Source organism: Danio rerio, chromosome 3 (genome assembly GCF_052040795.2).
Source record: "Danio rerio strain M-AB ecotype USA chromosome 3, GRCz13ab, whole genome shotgun sequence".
NCBI lineage: Eukaryota > Metazoa > Chordata > Actinopteri > Cypriniformes > Danionidae > Danio > Danio rerio.
The window spans coordinates 6,703,817-6,720,727 of record NC_141023.1 but is presented as its reverse complement, the minus strand read 5'-3'; the positions used below and the strand labels follow the sequence as shown (position 1 = coordinate 6,720,727).

Below are 16,911 nucleotides of genomic sequence, written 5' to 3'. Positions count from 1 at the left end.
AAATCAACAAGGAATTCGCTGTAACAAACACTTTAATATTTTAGAGAAAGTAGTTAAAGTTTGCATGGCCAAATGCACCATACACCAAATGACTCAGCGGTAGTAGTAGAGTGCAGTGCATTCAAGCTCAGGACAGCTCAAGATCTTCTTTAGGTCCAGCAAGCAGGCGCAGACTCTAAGATGGGATACAGAACAGCCAAACTTCCACATCTTTTACTTTTCCTTCCATTGAGAGTCTAGTTGAGTTTAGTGTGCTGCGAAGCCAGAGGTCAACATGACTGCAGTCTTTTGTCGTCTTGAACGTGAATCTCCAGACTTCTAGCCTCACGTGAACAACGGACCAACCAACAGGGAACCCATGTGGGAGCCCAGCTTGGCAGAGGAAGATCTCCACATCACAGAAGAAACACAGGTAATGCCTCCAGATTAATACTGAATTCCTGTAAATTATATGTAACCCAGAAGAAACAATAGAAGGGTTGAGTTTATCATTTCTGGTTCGTTTAAAAGGTCTGACAAATCCTGTGACTTGCATTATTAAACTCTCTCAAACTCTTCCTTTACTCCTCTCTACAACCTGTATGATTGTGTTTGTGTGTTTGTTTTAGGTGTTAACTTCTGTTAGAAGCAAAGTCATCTTATTTTATGCAGTTGTTTGCTGAATCACAGGGTAATAGCTCTTCTATTTGGAAACATATGAATAAACTCACCAATCAGAAATGTAGTCAACGTCAAGGTATATCAAAGATAGTTATAAATGGTAAGGTTAGTAATGATAATTTGGAAATTGCAAATGAATTTAATACTTTTTTATTAAATCAGTTGAAAATTCCTCCGTCAGAGATGAAACCTTTTATCAACGCTTACATTTTAAACAAGTGGCAAAAGGAATGGGATGCATTAGAAAACAATAAACTACATGAAATCCAACCTGAAGTTTCACACAGAATTTTAAGACATTTTAAGAATCGATTTGATCAAGTAGTTTTTACCAGATGCCGTATTGGACATACGAGAATTACACATGGATTTTTGCTCCAAGGTGAAAACCCCACTCAGTGTTTGTGCTGCAAAACTCCTATCACTGTAAAACATATTTTACTGGACTGTCCTGCTTTTACTGATTCCAGAAGGACTTTTTATGAAATGAACTCTTTTAAGGACATTTTTGACAAAGTGGAACCAGAAAAGATTTTAGAATTTTTATCATGTATTAACACAAAAAATCTTATTTAATTTATGTTTTATTTTGTTTGTAGATTTTTAAATTGTATATTTATTGTTGAAAGATTCCTGCCATGAAGATAGCCTTGGTTGCTGACATGGCACTAAATAAAAAATACATTACATTAAATCAGTTGAAGAGCTTGCTACAAATTTTAATTCTGTGTGTATATCACATGAAGTAGTAAGAAGTTTATCATCTTTTCATATCTCACAGGTTGATGAAGACAAAATTAACAACATTATTAATCAATTAAATAGTTCAAAAGCTAAAGATATATTTGGGTTAGATGCTTCTTTTATTAAAAAACATAGCTCAGTGCTGCTAAGGCCAATAGCTTATTTGGTAAATCTATCTATTAAATCTGGCAAGTTTCCCCAAATTTTTAAAACGGCAGTGGTGACCCCTGTTTTTAAGTCTGGGAAGTTGGATGAGGTGTGTAATTATAGGCCCATCTCAATTGTTCCAGTAATATCCAAAATTTTAGAAAAGTTAGTGGCTGAACAATTAATGAAGTATTTGGAAGAAAATAATTTGCTGAACCCTAAACAGTTTGGATTTCGACCCAAATATTCAACAGAAATGGCAACATGTAATTTTATAGATATGATAAAAAGCAGTTTGGATCAAGGAAAGATGGTGGGAGCAGTATTTTTAGACTTTAAAAAAGCTTTTGATACCGTGAATCATGAAGTACTCATAAATAAATTGAAACAAATGAACTTTTCACAACCAGCTCTAAACTGGTTTAAATCATATCTGGAATGCAGACAGCAATGTGTTCAAATTAACGGTGTGAAGTCAACACTTCAAAAATGCAAATTAGGTGTACCACAAGGCTCAATTTTGGGACCGTTGCTTTTCTGTTTGTATATAAATGATCTACCTGAAAGTTGCAAGGAGGTTGGTTGTCAAATGTATGCTGATGATACAATTATTTATGTAACAGCAGAAAATTCACAGAAGGCTGCAGAAATGTTAACTAATCAACTGGTCTTTATTTCCCACTGGCTGAAGGACAACTGTCTAACTCTAAATTACAACAAAACAGTTTCAATGTGTTTCTCCTCAAAAAACAGAGCACTAAATGCATTTAAAATCCAAATTGACCAAAAGGAAATTAAGGAAGTGAGTGAATTTAAATACCTAGGTGTCATCATAGACTCGAAGCTTAAGTTTGATGCCCACATCAAGAAAATGTCTAAGGCTATTAAGACAAATTTAAACTGTTTTCGTATGATAAGACCATATATATCTCTTAAAGCAGCGCAAATGTTTGTGCATGCTATGATATTTTCACGTATGTCTTATTGTGCAATAATCTGGGGTCAAGCAACCCAGTCAGTTGTTAAGCCTGTAATATCTCTTTACAAACAAACTTTAAAAGTAATGGATCAGAAACCAATAAGATGGCACCATTGTCAAATTCTTAAAAAATATAATTTGTTAAGTTTTGATAGTTTTTTTAAAGTTTTCGTTTTTAAAAAACATGTTTAAGTGTATACATGGTCTTGCTCCTAAAGTAGTTTGTGAGTTAATAAATAAATTCAGTAGTGATGGGGCGAAGACTAGAGGGGCGGTAAGTGGGAATTGTAGAATCCGCAGATGCAGAACCGCTGTGGGTCAGTCATCCTTTTCAGTAAAAGGTTCACATCTATGGAATGCCATGCCTGTTCATTTAAAGTTACAATCAGAACTCCCAGTTTTTGCTGTAAAGCTGAAAGAATGGTTGAAATCTTTACAGCAATGTGAACATTAAGCATTACTCTTTCAGGTTGGTCCCATTTACATTTCTCTTTATCCATATGGACTTGCATCTTATGTTTATGGCTCTGTAAATATTGTACATGATTGCTGTATTGTGTTTTATTCTTGCCGGTTTTCTTTATTATTATTATTTTTTTTTCTTTTTATAATGTAAAGCCTAACCAGGGACGAGGGCTGCAAATTAGCTTTATGCTATATGCCCTATGTACACAACATCGGTTATCTTTGTATAACAATGTCAAGTGTAGTGTCCCTGTAAAATAAACAAGCAAATAAAAAAAAAAAATAGGCAAAGTTTCATCTGTTTTTAAAGAAAAGTGCCTGTGCATATTTTAATAATTTAATTTAAATGCAATCCTACTTTTATTTCAGATCTGATGGAGAAAACAAAAGAGGATTTACCTGCACTCAGTGTGGAAAGAGTTTGGCATGCAAAAAGACTCTCATGAGGATTCACACTGGAGAGAAAGCATTCACATGATCTCGGTGTGGGAAGAGTTTCAGACAGTCATCAATCCAATAATTTAGTTCACTTTTACTTCTCTAGATCAGGGGTGTCAAACTCAATTCCTGGAGGGCCGAAGCCCTGCACAGTTTAGTTCCAACCCTGCTCCAACACACTTACCTGTAGGTTTCAAACAAGCCTGAAGGACTCAATTAGTTTGGTCAGGTGTGTTTCATTAGGGTTGCAACTAAACTGCAGAGCTGCGGCCCTTTTGGAACTGAGTTTGACACCTGTGGTCTAGATTGTCAAAATATCATTGGAGCTTAAAATAAATTGAGTTCTGATACTGCTTCAGTCCAGTTTTCACCGCTGAAGATCAGTTTAATGTAAATAAATGTCACTGCTGAAAGCCGAAACACTGAACAGTGAACGGATGTGCAGCTCCACAAGTCCCAAACCAAGCAGGACGGTGGTGAGGAACAAACTTCACCAATAGACGAAAGAGAAGGAAAAATCCTGGAGAATAAACTATCTCAACTGGGCACGACCAGTTCTCCTCTGGCCAAAAGTCTTGTGCAGAGCTGGAGGCTGGAGAAAGCTGGACTTCCATCGTGGAAAAGCTGCAGGTCTGAGTAGGTCAACGGCGGGTGCTCAGGTGAGCCCACAGGGTCAATGCCTTTCAGGAATCCGTCTCACTCTCTCCATGACCACCACAACATCTGCTCGGGACAGTGCCGGGTCCAGGGTTATAGAGATCTCGGGATAAGGAGAAACAGGCTAACATAAGCGCAGATGCAGAGGTGGGTAGTAACGAATGACATTTACTTGAGTAAAGTTGTTGGGTAACGTGTACTTTTTTTGAGTACATTTAAAGATGTCTACTTTTACTTTAAAGCAAATTATTAGAAAGAAATCATTAATCTTACTTTGCTACATTTGGCGGCATTCCTACGCTGTCAAATGATAGTAAAAATGATTTATATGACAAATATCACGAGGCATTGGAGAGGTTGTGTTGCGAAAGTGGCTAAAGAGACGCGTCTATGTTGGAATGATGGCTGAAGTCGTACAAGTTTATACTGTGGTCACGCCATCTGCAGTTCCGAGAAGTAAGGCCAGGGGTCCATTCTTCGCACATGGATTACTCAGTTAGCTGGATTTAGATGTTGACGATTTGACACGATCCAGGATCGTTTCGTTCTTCAAAGCTGATCCAAGAGTTGTTGTCATAGCAACAGTTCTGCTAGCTCAAACCTGATCGGGAGCAGGTTCAATTCATATAAACAGGATTAGATCGGCTCAGTTCAAGCAAAGATAATACAGAAAGTATGTTCCCAATTCTGATATTTTCTTACAGTAGTAGTCATATACACTTGGGAAAAGAGTAAATATTTTTTAAACTATATAAAGTTATAGTTATTAATAAAATAAATAAAGTTATATATATTAATAAAACTTATGCAATCTGCACTCTCAAAATGAAAGTACAAAGACTGCCACCTGGTGGTGCAAAGAGAAAACTCATTGATAGGAACTTTTTAGATCGCTTAGTACAAATTGTGTATAATAGAAATGCACAATATGTGACTTTTTTAAAGCAATAATACATTTATGCAGTCATGAACATGTTTTGACAATTAATATGCCAGTGATTTGATGATTCACAAAAGTTGCAGACGCCTTTACCAATATCAAAATGCTTTTGTAAACAACAGTTATTCTTTACACCGATTAAAAAAACGGCTACAATAATAAAGAAAATATTTTCTAAATGTAGAACTAAATACACTGATATGCATTGAAATACATGATGAATACTCTTGACACATGACAGTGTAAAGCCTGCAGCTCATAACAAATGTGGAAGGTTATTGCGTGTCATATTTAACAAACCGTTTGCTGCTAATTTGATGTAATTTTGCTCACATGGATAATTGAATATTAATCAGATGATGTCATTACGCTGCTGTGCCGTCAGCCAATCGTTGCATTGCTGATCATGATTTCGAGGATCGATAGATCTGTCCTTCATAACACACGCAGCGATCTCAGATCAGTTTATCCAGACATTCTAATCTGATTCACGAACTCGTTTGAAGAACCAAATTAGCGAGAGATCAGTTATCGAGATTAAAAGATCCAGGATCTACCAAATCATCTTAGATCATTTAAGCGAGGTACGAAGAACGGACCCCAGGCTGTCTGTGCAGTGAGTTTACTGGACCAGGCCACCCGCGGCCTCAAATTGAGTCTGTTTTCATTCAAAGATGTCAACAAGATTAGTTTGATAATGTGATGCACGCTGTACATAAAACTGAACTGACTTCACAACACATACATGAACTACAGCTCCAACCTGAAGAACATGTAGTGGTAAGCTGGGCCGGCCCGTGGCATAGGCAGCATAGGCAAATGCTAAGAGCGCTGTTAATCCAGGGGGGGGGGGGGGGGCTCAGAAATGAGCGAGGTTAAGTTGGTTTTGTTTTCGATATTCCTGACACATTCAGTTATAGCGACAATCAGGCCCGGATTGGCTAATCGGGAGGAGAATTCCCGGTGGGCCGGTCCGTTTTTTTGGCCGCGAGGGCCGGTGTCCCTAGCTCCAGAATCTGTTGCTCTCAGCAGTCACACTTTTTAAATTTATTTATTTATTTACTTGACCACAGCCTTCTTATTCATTATATAACCGCAGCTCTGCTCTTTTCATAATGATTATATAACTCAGATGTGTCACCTCTCACTATACAACTATTGTGGTCCAGTGGTTAGCATGTTAAATTACGACGCTGCCAACCTGGGTTTGATCCTCGTCTGAGTATGTTTTTTTTTTTTCATTTTTATTGTTAAGACATAATACTGTAAGGGTTGTTGAACATTTGAAGTTCTAAAGCAGCTGTTTTCTCAAAAAAAGACATGATCGTGTCATTAGAAACTGAATTGGAATGACCTTATTTTAATATAGTCATTCATGAACTGAGGTGGGCCGGTCTAAGGCTTGAAACTCCAGGGCTGAAAAGGAGTCCCACTCCGGCCCTGGCGACAATAACTCAAAAACCTCTTACCCTAAAAATATTTAAAGTGTGTTTCCTACAAAAAGACAAAGCTGGTTATGTTTCACAGCTGTCTTTTTCTCTTTTTTTTGTCTCGACATTATGACAACTGCTCCGTTTGAGCCCTCGCAATATGCGATTAGCCGGGAGAGCTCGCGCTGAGAGGAGCTCTCAGTAAGGGACCGTCGGAAAAGTGCTTCTTTTTTTCGCATTTTTTTTTTTTTTTGCTCTGTCCTGCGTGTTTTATTTTAAGCACAACTAATTTTCCCTTAAATGAGCACAAACAGTTACTAAAGTAGTCGAATGCTTCATTATGGATCTGTGCATTCTCACATTAACACCTCTGTTATCAAACTAAATAACTATAGTAACTTTAATCAATATGCAAATACAATTAAAAGTAAAGTAGATTATATAGCTTTATTTAATTTCTGTATAAGCCATTGATTTTAATTGGTTAAACCTTTTATTTTATTGTCAATATTTTCTAATCTTTGCTATGTATTCTATCATTTGAAGCTATTTGTTGTCCCATATTTTTTACATCCCAATGTTGACTAATCAATAAATAGCAATAGTGCTATCTGTTAGTTTTAACGTCAGCTAATGTTATGGGAGGGCACAGATGTTATGGAAAATAGTAATAGTAATGTAACTACCCCCATCATTCCTTCCTCAAGCAAATGTGTAAATGTCAGATCTATTTAGCGATAACGTTAACTGCATTGCCATATTTATCTGACGTTTTCCCAGCTTGTAGTAGTCGATCAAAAAGCTATTTAGTTTCTTATGACTATACACTAGCAGTGTAATTCACTGCGATGTAACGAGGCGCCATCTGAAATCTTACCAAGGATGCCAAATTGGTTAGGGCCGGGCCTGGTGGTAAGTGTCAACATTATCCACAGTTGAACCTTATTATATGGGATAACTAAAGAAACGGCTGTTTAATGGAGTAACCGATTAGCCATGGCATGCGCAAATAAGTCATTCACACTGTTAACCATTGAAGTAATTCAACATTATTTTTTAAAAAGGGTGTTTATATTTATATATATATCTACATATCTTTGTCATGATGACAGTACATAATATTTGACTAGATATTTTTTAAGATACTACAATTCAGCTTAAAGTGACATTTGAAGGCTTAACTAGGTTAATTCTGCAAGTTAGGGTAATTAGGCAAATCATTGAATAATAATAGTTTGTTCTGTAGAAAATCAAATATATATATATATATATATATATATATATATATATATATATATATATATATATATATATATATATATATATATATAATGGAAATACTGTGAAAAATTCCTGAATCTGTTAAAACATCATTTGGCAAATTTTTGAAAAAAGAAAATAAATTGACAGGAGGGTGAATAATTTTGACTTCAACTGTATACAGTGCTCAGCATATATGAGTTCACCCCTCACACATCTATCTTTTACATTTATATTTTTAATAGGAAGCTCTAATATTTGTGCATATATATTGGTGTGTTTTCTTGGTCTTATAACTTACCGCTGTAAGTCGCTGTTGCCTTGATCGTCCTCTAGATGGCAGTAGTACACAGCACACTGATAGCGGAGGCGCTGGAGGAAAAGCTCAGAACAAGCAACATTAAACTCGTGTTGAAGATGAGAAGAAACAAAGAGGCTACACTTCAGCTTTTATCAACTCTAGAGAGATTATTTAGCGAACACGACACAACTCCTGCCTTTCTTCATTATATCCTGGCTCTTGACTGTCAATTCCTCTGTGAAAGCGATCAGGAATAGCGGACTTTTACCGTGTTCATATGTAAACAGGTAACGTTGTGTTTCTCTCCTTATTTATGAGTTCAGATTCCTACTTTCTCAATATTCAAGTGTTTTTCTCTCGGCTGTGTTCCTCTTCAGTGTCGGTTTTCAGCTTTGTTTTTGCTTGGTTTTGGCCACTAACCTCTTTATTAAAGCTCTCGATGTAAAAGCTTCTCGCGGTAAAAGCACAGGTTATGATTCCTGTTTACTTTCACACATTCTTATACTTCAGGATTTGTCTGATCTTTATTAGCGGCAAATGAAATGCTGTGTTCACTCATTTCACCCTCATGGACAAATACTGCAGTCATTTATAGGAAATAGTGTAGTATAAATACAAAACACCAACACTCTACATTTACAACCATACCTGTCAACATTGGGATGTGAAAATAAGGGATTTGCCCACCATAATAAGGGATCCCCCAACACACCGCCCCCTTTAAAAAAAACCCCAAATTACTAAATATGTTAATTTGGAGCTGTTTTATTGAAAATAAACAGTTAAATGGTCAGTAATATGTTTTAAAACTATTAATAACAAAAGAAAAATAAATATATACATTAGCAGCAAATACATTAGCAAACAGTTCAGCTTATTAAAATGAATAGCTATTATAATGACATAGAATCAAGCTATCAAATCTCATTAGCCGTTTCTCCACTGTATAACTCAAACATTCTGATTAAAGAGCAACGAATGAATCTTTCATTTATTAAGATTTTTTTATTACATTAAATAAGAGGTGTCACTTTAAAAATGCACACATCTAACATTATAACGAAAGCATTCGACTGCTTTCCTAGCTTTTTATGCTCATTTAGGTGTGTTTGGGTAAAAAAAAACACCAAGATCGACGTCTTTACTGCGGCTATTTATCCCTATGGAGTATCTCAGCTGACCGTCATGCACCATTATATGACTGTTTTGAGGATTGTATAGGATGGGTGACGGCACCTGTAATCAAAGAAAGGGATTTGTTAATTCATTTTCCTGTCGGCTTAGTCCCTTTATTAATCCGGGGTCACCACAGCGGAATGAACCGCCAACTTATCCAGCAAGTTTTTACGCAGTGGATGCCCTTCCAGCCGTAACCCATCTCTGGGAAACATCCACACACACACTCATACACTATGGACAATTTAGCCTACCCAGTTCACCGAGAAGCCCCTGTCTGCAGCCTGCAGATCTGGGCGGGGATAATTGTGGGGCGGGGCTGCACATTCAGCCACGCCCACCTGTAATTTCATTGGTTAGTGGAAACGTAATAGCGTGAATGCCCACTACGTGATGTCAGTAAACAGGAAATGCATTTACAACTTCTTAAATATTGTTTTTATTGTTAATAAACACAGAAATGTACAAAAGTGGACATTCTTGCTGAGTGTTTTATATGTTAATTATGTTAACAGTTATGTGAATTTCATAATGGTATTTCTCCTGTTAAAAAATATTACAAAAGACTCAAAAGACTTTTCACAATGGTGTCACTTAAGAAATGCAGTGATTTTAATTCTGATATTTTAATGGTTTATTATTTTGCTTCAAAATGCATATTGCATATTTACAACAAATAAAGATGGAGTCTGAAAAAAATAAATAAATAAAAATGCAGTGTTTTTAGTTCAGTTAAATTTTTTACCTTTAAATGGGAGAGATCTCTGGAAAATTTACAATTAAAAATATTAAAATTATACTTTGATTTAAGGCTTTTCAAAATATTGGCCATGTGTCCAATTGTTTCTCTTTCAATACTGCACTGCTTTGAGTTTCATTAAGAGCAGGGATAAGCTATTATTTATTAAGGGAAGTATATGTTTGTAACCTTTTTACTTATTAAATCAGATTATTTCATCATATAATAGATTTATTTTTACTTTGATGCTGCTATGAATATAAACATATATTATCTGTTATATGTAAATGTTCCAGCATGAGTAAATTTTTTAATTATTTTTTTTCATATTACATGGTGTGGATGCAATCAATTTCATTATTTATTATTTACCAATCTATTAAAGTTTTGTTCAGTTTCTCCATTTGAATGAGGTCAGTGTTCTGCTGCCACCTACTGGGTGGTTTAATTATCTGTTCTACATTTTAATTAATAAGTTACAAATAGTTTTATAATTTAATATTACTGAATTAAAATGCAGTTTTCTTGGTTTTAATTTTGTAATATTTGTAAATACAGGGTAAATAATTTAATACCACTTTCTAACAACGCTTCTGGATCCATTTCTGCACTGTAGATCTTTAAAAATATTTTTTATAATGATTTTGTTTGGTTATTAAGAGTCACGTACAACATTGTTATTCTTTTTCATTTAATTATTAAATACACTTAATATTATATTAATAGGTTGGCACAAATGGACAGTTTTATTTATTACTTATCTATCAGGACACAAATTAAGGAAAATAAATTTGACATTAATAAGTGCAGCACTCATGTAAACTTCTGACTTTTTATTTGACAAATGCTGATAAATACATACCAACTTCATCTTCAGTAAAAACACCAATACAAAGAATTACACTCTGTTGAAAGTCCCTCTTTCTCGGTTCAAGTAAAAATCTGGCAGATGTTTTTTTAGATGTCAGATGTCTCAACTACAGAACATCTGTGTATGCACATGCACATGTACAAAAGGAAGACTGACAATTTATAGAAAATAATAATAATAATTAAAGATACAGCAGTTTGTAATTATTATTACCTTTAATAAACATAAAAACAATTATATATTTTTTACAGTGAAATTCCACTACAGAAGTAACAATCTGCTGAGCAATATATTGGGAAGTCATTTGTTGAAAAGATTGCTTGCAGGACCCCCCCTCTCGCCATACCCAACAGACAAAGCACTTTGTCAAAGTATATGGCACTCTGATTAATGACGCCTAAAAAAAATGAAGTACATATTTAAGCAAGACCCAACCATAAAATTCAAAGTTTTAAAACTAACGGAGTACTGTAAAAAGTGCTTGGCATATTCTGTACTCTTTATCATGTGTACACACACACACACACACAGCCTGCTTCTTGAATTTTGGATTACTGACAATGGCTCGGCGAGGCAGTGTGCAGTAGGTAGTGCTGTCAACTCACAGCAAGAAGGTCGCTGGGTCACTGATTTGAACCTCGGCTCAGTTGCCGTTTCTGTGTGGAGTTTGCATGTTCTCCCTGCCTTCGCGTGGGTTTCCTCCGGGTGCTCCGGTTTCCCCCACAGTCCAAAGACATGCGGTACAGGTGAATTGGGTAGGCTAAATTGTACGTAGTGTGTGTGAATATGTGTGTGTGTGGATGTTTCCCAGAGATGGGTTGCGGCTGGAAGGGCATACGCTGCGTAAAAATTTGCTGGATAAGTTGGTGGTTCATTCCGCTGTGGCGACCCCGGATTAATAAAGGGACAAAGCCGACAAGAAAATGAATGAATGAATGACGGCTCAGCAGGTCCTGGATGTCAGTGAGAGTTGCAGAAATGTCCCATCACCATCCTGTGTGACAACTCTCAGTAGGATACACTGCATGATCTCAGGCAGCATCTGTACAAAATAACCAACAATCATCAACATGTCGCTTAACATACAGTATATTAAAGTTAAACTCAAAGAATTAAATATGTTTGTACTAGGCATGCCCCCTCCTCACATTCCCCTTTGCATAAGTTTCATTCATGGGTTATAAAGTAAACAAAAAATAAGAGAACATGAAGTGTAAATAAATATATTTAAAAAAAAATAAAAGCAAAAATCTAATAAAACAAAAAGAGAGAAAGAACCAAGGTAAAATAAAATAAAACAGAGAATTTGCTCCACAAGAATCATAGTGATGAATATATATCAATGCCAATGATATTTCATCATTTCAATCATATTTAGCATTAACATTACCAGAGTATATAAATTAGAGAACATGCCACAAAGAAAAATATATTTTGTTATCTTTGATATCAATAAACTTTATGTGATGTACTGTGTTGCTCGAAACTCTTTAAAGTTTACATTATTCTTTTAAGTGAATAAGACCACCAACTGTACGATTAATCTGGAAAACGCCAACCCTAACACAGAAAACATTTTTTTAATTGCTTTAAAACTTCATATCTCCTTAAAGGCCTTTAATTAAATAAATTACACATAATACGTAGCCCGTGAGGTGTACTGCACTATAATTTAACCATTTAGGCTACATGACAGAAGACGTGTACTTACCATGCAGAGATGAAAACCGGAATCGAAAGCATACATTACATCAACGTCAATATGTTTCCGTGAACCGATGAAAGACTTGTAGGCGGAGCGACATGTTCAGTCCCGCCTACTTATGGGCGGGGTTGAATATGCAGCCCCGCCCCGTATTCAGCCCCGCCCCGATCTGCGGGCTGCAGACGGGTGTACTTGAGTTCACCTGTACCGCATGTCTTTGATCTGTGGGGGAAACCTTCTTGCTGTGAGGCGACAGCGCTACCTGCTGCGCCACTGCCTCGCCCCTAGAAAGGGAATTGCGCCATTTTTATAAGTGTTTTCATTCCTAAACAAAGCGAAAGGACAGAACAGACACACGTTTAGGAGCAAGGGGCGACCCCTGGTGGTTCGGCGGTATGGGTTGCGTATAGGGAGACTCGGCTGGTCAGAGAAAGACTGAAAATACGGGAAAACACCTTCACGGGATACAACTGTAAAATATGGGAGAATCACAGGAAAAACGGGAGGGTTGACAGGTATGTTTACAACAACTATATTACAACTTATGTTTACTACAGTATGCAGAGCATTTTCTCATTTCACCACAGTTACTGCTGCAGCTTTCAGTAACACAGTTGTACAATACTATAATAAATAAGTACACTTTATTATAGTATGGTTGAACAAGGTTCCTTAACCAGATGGTTTTTCAAGTTGCTTATAAAGAGAATGCTATTTCAGTCATGTTGTTGTAATGTTTTAAGTTGACTAGTTACACAATAAATTTGAAATTTGAACTAGATTAAAACTAGATTTTTTTGCCATATCGCCCAGCCCTAAGTGCACATATCAAAGATATCTAAAGATAAATCTTTCACTCCATGTAAAAAAAATCCTACACTTTCGCTTTTGTTTTGATTAAACTTGTTTTGCTAAATATTAAATAAGCAGATGAAAACGAATAGACTATACATATGAGGAGTAGTGAAGTAGTTTCAGAGTGCTGTGATGAAATGCTGGTTAAGCATATAAATGTAGACAGTCATTATAACAGAGCTAAACACAGAGCTAAATGTGTTATAACGTAAATGTAAAGAAGAGACAGTCGTGTAATAAATACTGAACTTTAATGAGGTGGTTTCACTTTTGAAATGTGGTATAAATTCCTCCCATTTTGACGTTTTTAATTCTTTTGAACACATTCAGGTGCTGCTTGTCAATTTGTCAAGGCTTCTGTGTTCGTTCTTGCTGTTAATTGCAGAAGAAATGATCGATAAAAGGTTTCTGGTAAACCGCTGTGACAGCTGCAGGTGCTGTTTGACGTGTGCGTGCTCGCGAGGGGGAGTCAGATTTCAATACAACACCAGCACTGCATGTTCCTCCATGTCCATGTCAGTGATGGGTCGTTCTTGAACGATTCGTTCATTTTTAACAAATCTTTTGTTTGACTCATGGAGTGAATCATTAATTTGCACATGCGTACATTTGTGCAAGTGGAGCTTAAGTGCTACCTAGGAGTGGTCTGTTCTGCGCAGAAGGTGCAAATGTGGCCTCAAACCATATAGATATGTATGATACTGGATAATACCGCATAGGATTGGGGAATCATCGATACATCTCCAGAACCCGATATACCGACCAGCCCTAAAATCCACCACTTTAAAGTGACACATTATTATCAATGCATTGTCCAAATATGTGTAAAAGCATCTAAAGGTAATGATAAAATGATAATACGGTTAATTTTGTACGACAAGTGTTTTAAAATGAATGATTGGAAGATCAGTGTATCTTGCTTCTGAAATGAAGTTTACAAAAAGACACCAAAAGTGATGATGAATGAAACTTTAGTGGTGGTAAACTTTAACTTTCTTAAATAATTAATTTTAAAGGCAGTCCATTTATTTTTATTTCAGGCCTGATGGAGGACACACATGAGAAAATCAAAGAAATCTCACTGAAGAGAAAAGACAAAAAGTGTGTCACCTGCACTCAGTGTGGAGTAAGTCTGTTTAACAAACAGAGTCTCAGTGATCACATGATGATCCACACTGGAGAGAAACCATTCACATGCTCTCATTGTGGGATGAGTTTCAGACACTCATCAAACTTTGGTAGACACATGTTGGTCCACACTGGAGAGAAAACACACCAATGTGATCAGTGCGGGAAAACATTTTTGAGGGCTTCAGGGCTGAAGAAACACCTTCGAGTTCATACAGAGGGGAAGCCTTATTCATGCACTGTGTGTGGAAAGACTTTCAGACATGAAGATGGTTTAAGAGATCATCAGAAGATCCACACCGGTGTGGGAGTTTATATTTGCTTGGTGTGTGAGAAGACCTTTATTACGGCTGTAAAATTGAAAATACATGAGAGGACTCACACTGGAGAGAGACCTTACAAGTGTTCACACTGTGAAAAGAGATTCAGTCAGTTAGGAAGCCTGAATAAACACAAGATGATTCACACCGGAGAGAAACCATACAAGTGTTCATACTGTGACAAGTGTTTCAATCGGTCAGGAATCTTAAAAAAACACGAGAGAATTCACACTGGAGAGAGACCGTACAAGTGTTCACACTGCGACAAGAGATTCAATCAGTCGGGAATTCTGAAAGCACATGAGAGGACTCACACTGGAGAGAAACCTTACATGTGTTCACACTGTGGCAAGAGATTCGGTCATTCATTTAGCCTGACATCACATATAAAGATTCACTCTAGAAAGGAAACTTGTAACCTTGAAGGTGTAAAGTCGCCATAGTCTAACAAGACTGCTTATCTGCTTTGTTTCTCTTTAGGTTGGTAGTCCTCAACCACCGGGCTTGAGACCATTACCGGTCCATGGATCAATTAGTATGGGGCTACACAAGAAATAATAAATAAAACGGAAATAATTAATGATCTGAGTCTGAACGGTCATTCATTTTGAAAAATTACCGCATTCTCTCGCTTGCATCTCGGTCACTTGAGCTCCCAAATTTAATCCACAAGTAGCAAAATGAGCAGGAAACAGACGTCTTTAGAAAGTTTCTTTGCTAAGGGGAAAAGGCCCAGTGAATTGGAGGTGTGCGGCATCCGTGGCTTCTAGTCTGGAAGACTCAGCGCTGGTCTTCCAGACCAGATGCACACAGTTAAAGGAATCCTGCAACACATAACATGAATTGACCGATCAGCTTCAGCTTGTAAGGAATATTCATATTTCGGTAAGACTAATTAGCTCAGACAAACACAGAATACTCAAACACTGCATTGCTTTGTAATTGTTTCCGTAATTAAAACTTGTATCAGAGTGTCAGCAATGATTAGTCATTCAGTGCAGATTTCTGCGCACACATTGCGTGTGGGCCGAGTCACACCCTCACACTCCAAGTAGGGTAATAGTTTGAATATTAGCAGCAATATCTGAATCATTTTGAGGATGTAAAACTTTTAATTATTGCTAATATCAAATATATTCACACTGGGCCAATTCTTTCATATATAGACGCACAGCCACCACAGACAAATAGAGAAGGCAAAACCACTCCTGCTTTCCACATGCTTTTAGGCCCGTTTACACTGTCAGGTCTTGATGGCCAATTCTGCTTAGTTGCCCATATCTGATTTGTTTGTCTGTCGGTTTACACGTTCTTTTAATTGAGACCCACATCTGATTCTTCTGTTTACATTTGCCATACAATCTACGATGTCGCGCATGCGCAAAGGCGGGTTCTAGCATCTGCACCACATTAGCCACGATGGAAGAAATTGTCTTGCTTTTAGCTCTGCGAAAGATGCCAAGTTCGCCAAACTTTAATATCATTTTGAGGCGGAGGAGGAGGGAAAGGGCAGTCATCGCTGCTTGCGCCTATGGTTTGTATATGGTGTCCTCCACTGACTCATCTCCCCACAGGGCATGAAGGCTTGTGCTATCGACCACTGACCATGTTTTCCCCCTCCATGTTTCTTCTGTTGTTGTTGTATGCCGCATCGAACACAGACTCTAAGATGGGATACAGGACAGCCAAACTTCCACATCTGTTACTTTTTATTCCATTGAGAGTCTAGTTGAGTTTAGTGTGCCGCAAAGCCAGAGGTCAACATGACTGCAGTCTTTTGTCGTCTTGAACGGTAAAGAAACTCCAAGTCTCACATAAACAACGGACCAACTATCAGGGAACCCATGTGGGAACCCAGCTTGGCAAAGGGAGATCTGCACATCACAGAAGGAACACAGGTAATGTCTCCAGATTAATACTGAATTCCTGTAAAGTAACAATAGAGTAAAGTAACAAGAAACAATAGAAGGGTTGAATTGATTATTTTTGGTTTGTTTAAAAGGTCTTACAAGTCCTGTGACTTGCATCATTAAACTCTCTCAAACTCTTCCTCTACTCCTCTCTACAACCTGTATGATTGTGTTTGTGTGTTTGTT

The 16,911-nt window shown here is 37.0% G+C and overlaps 2 protein-coding genes across 3 annotated transcripts in view; both read left to right on the top strand.

Annotated features, from left to right (window-relative positions):
* Positions 1 to 8,107: 8,107 nt before the first annotated feature.
* Positions 8,108 to 16,911, top strand: part of LOC101884644 (uncharacterized) — a 40,594-nt gene continuing 31,790 nt past the window's right edge. Inside the window, exons 1-3 of one of the 2 annotated variants that reach the window (XM_087243620.1) lie at positions 8,108 to 8,308; positions 14,408 to 16,349; positions 16,477 to 16,713. The gene's annotated coding sequence lies outside the window, so the exon portion shown is untranslated. Of the gene's footprint in view, positions 8,309 to 14,407; positions 16,714 to 16,911 lie in introns of both variants that reach the window. The other variant, XM_087243619.1, reaches the window with a different exon arrangement.
* On the top strand, positions 8,122 to 15,398 carry zgc:173577. Its single transcript, NM_001105127.1, is given in 2 exon segments — positions 8,122 to 8,308; positions 14,408 to 15,398. A coding segment is annotated over 1 exon segment (846 nt). The 5' UTR covers positions 8,122 to 8,308; positions 14,408 to 14,412; the 3' UTR covers positions 15,259 to 15,398.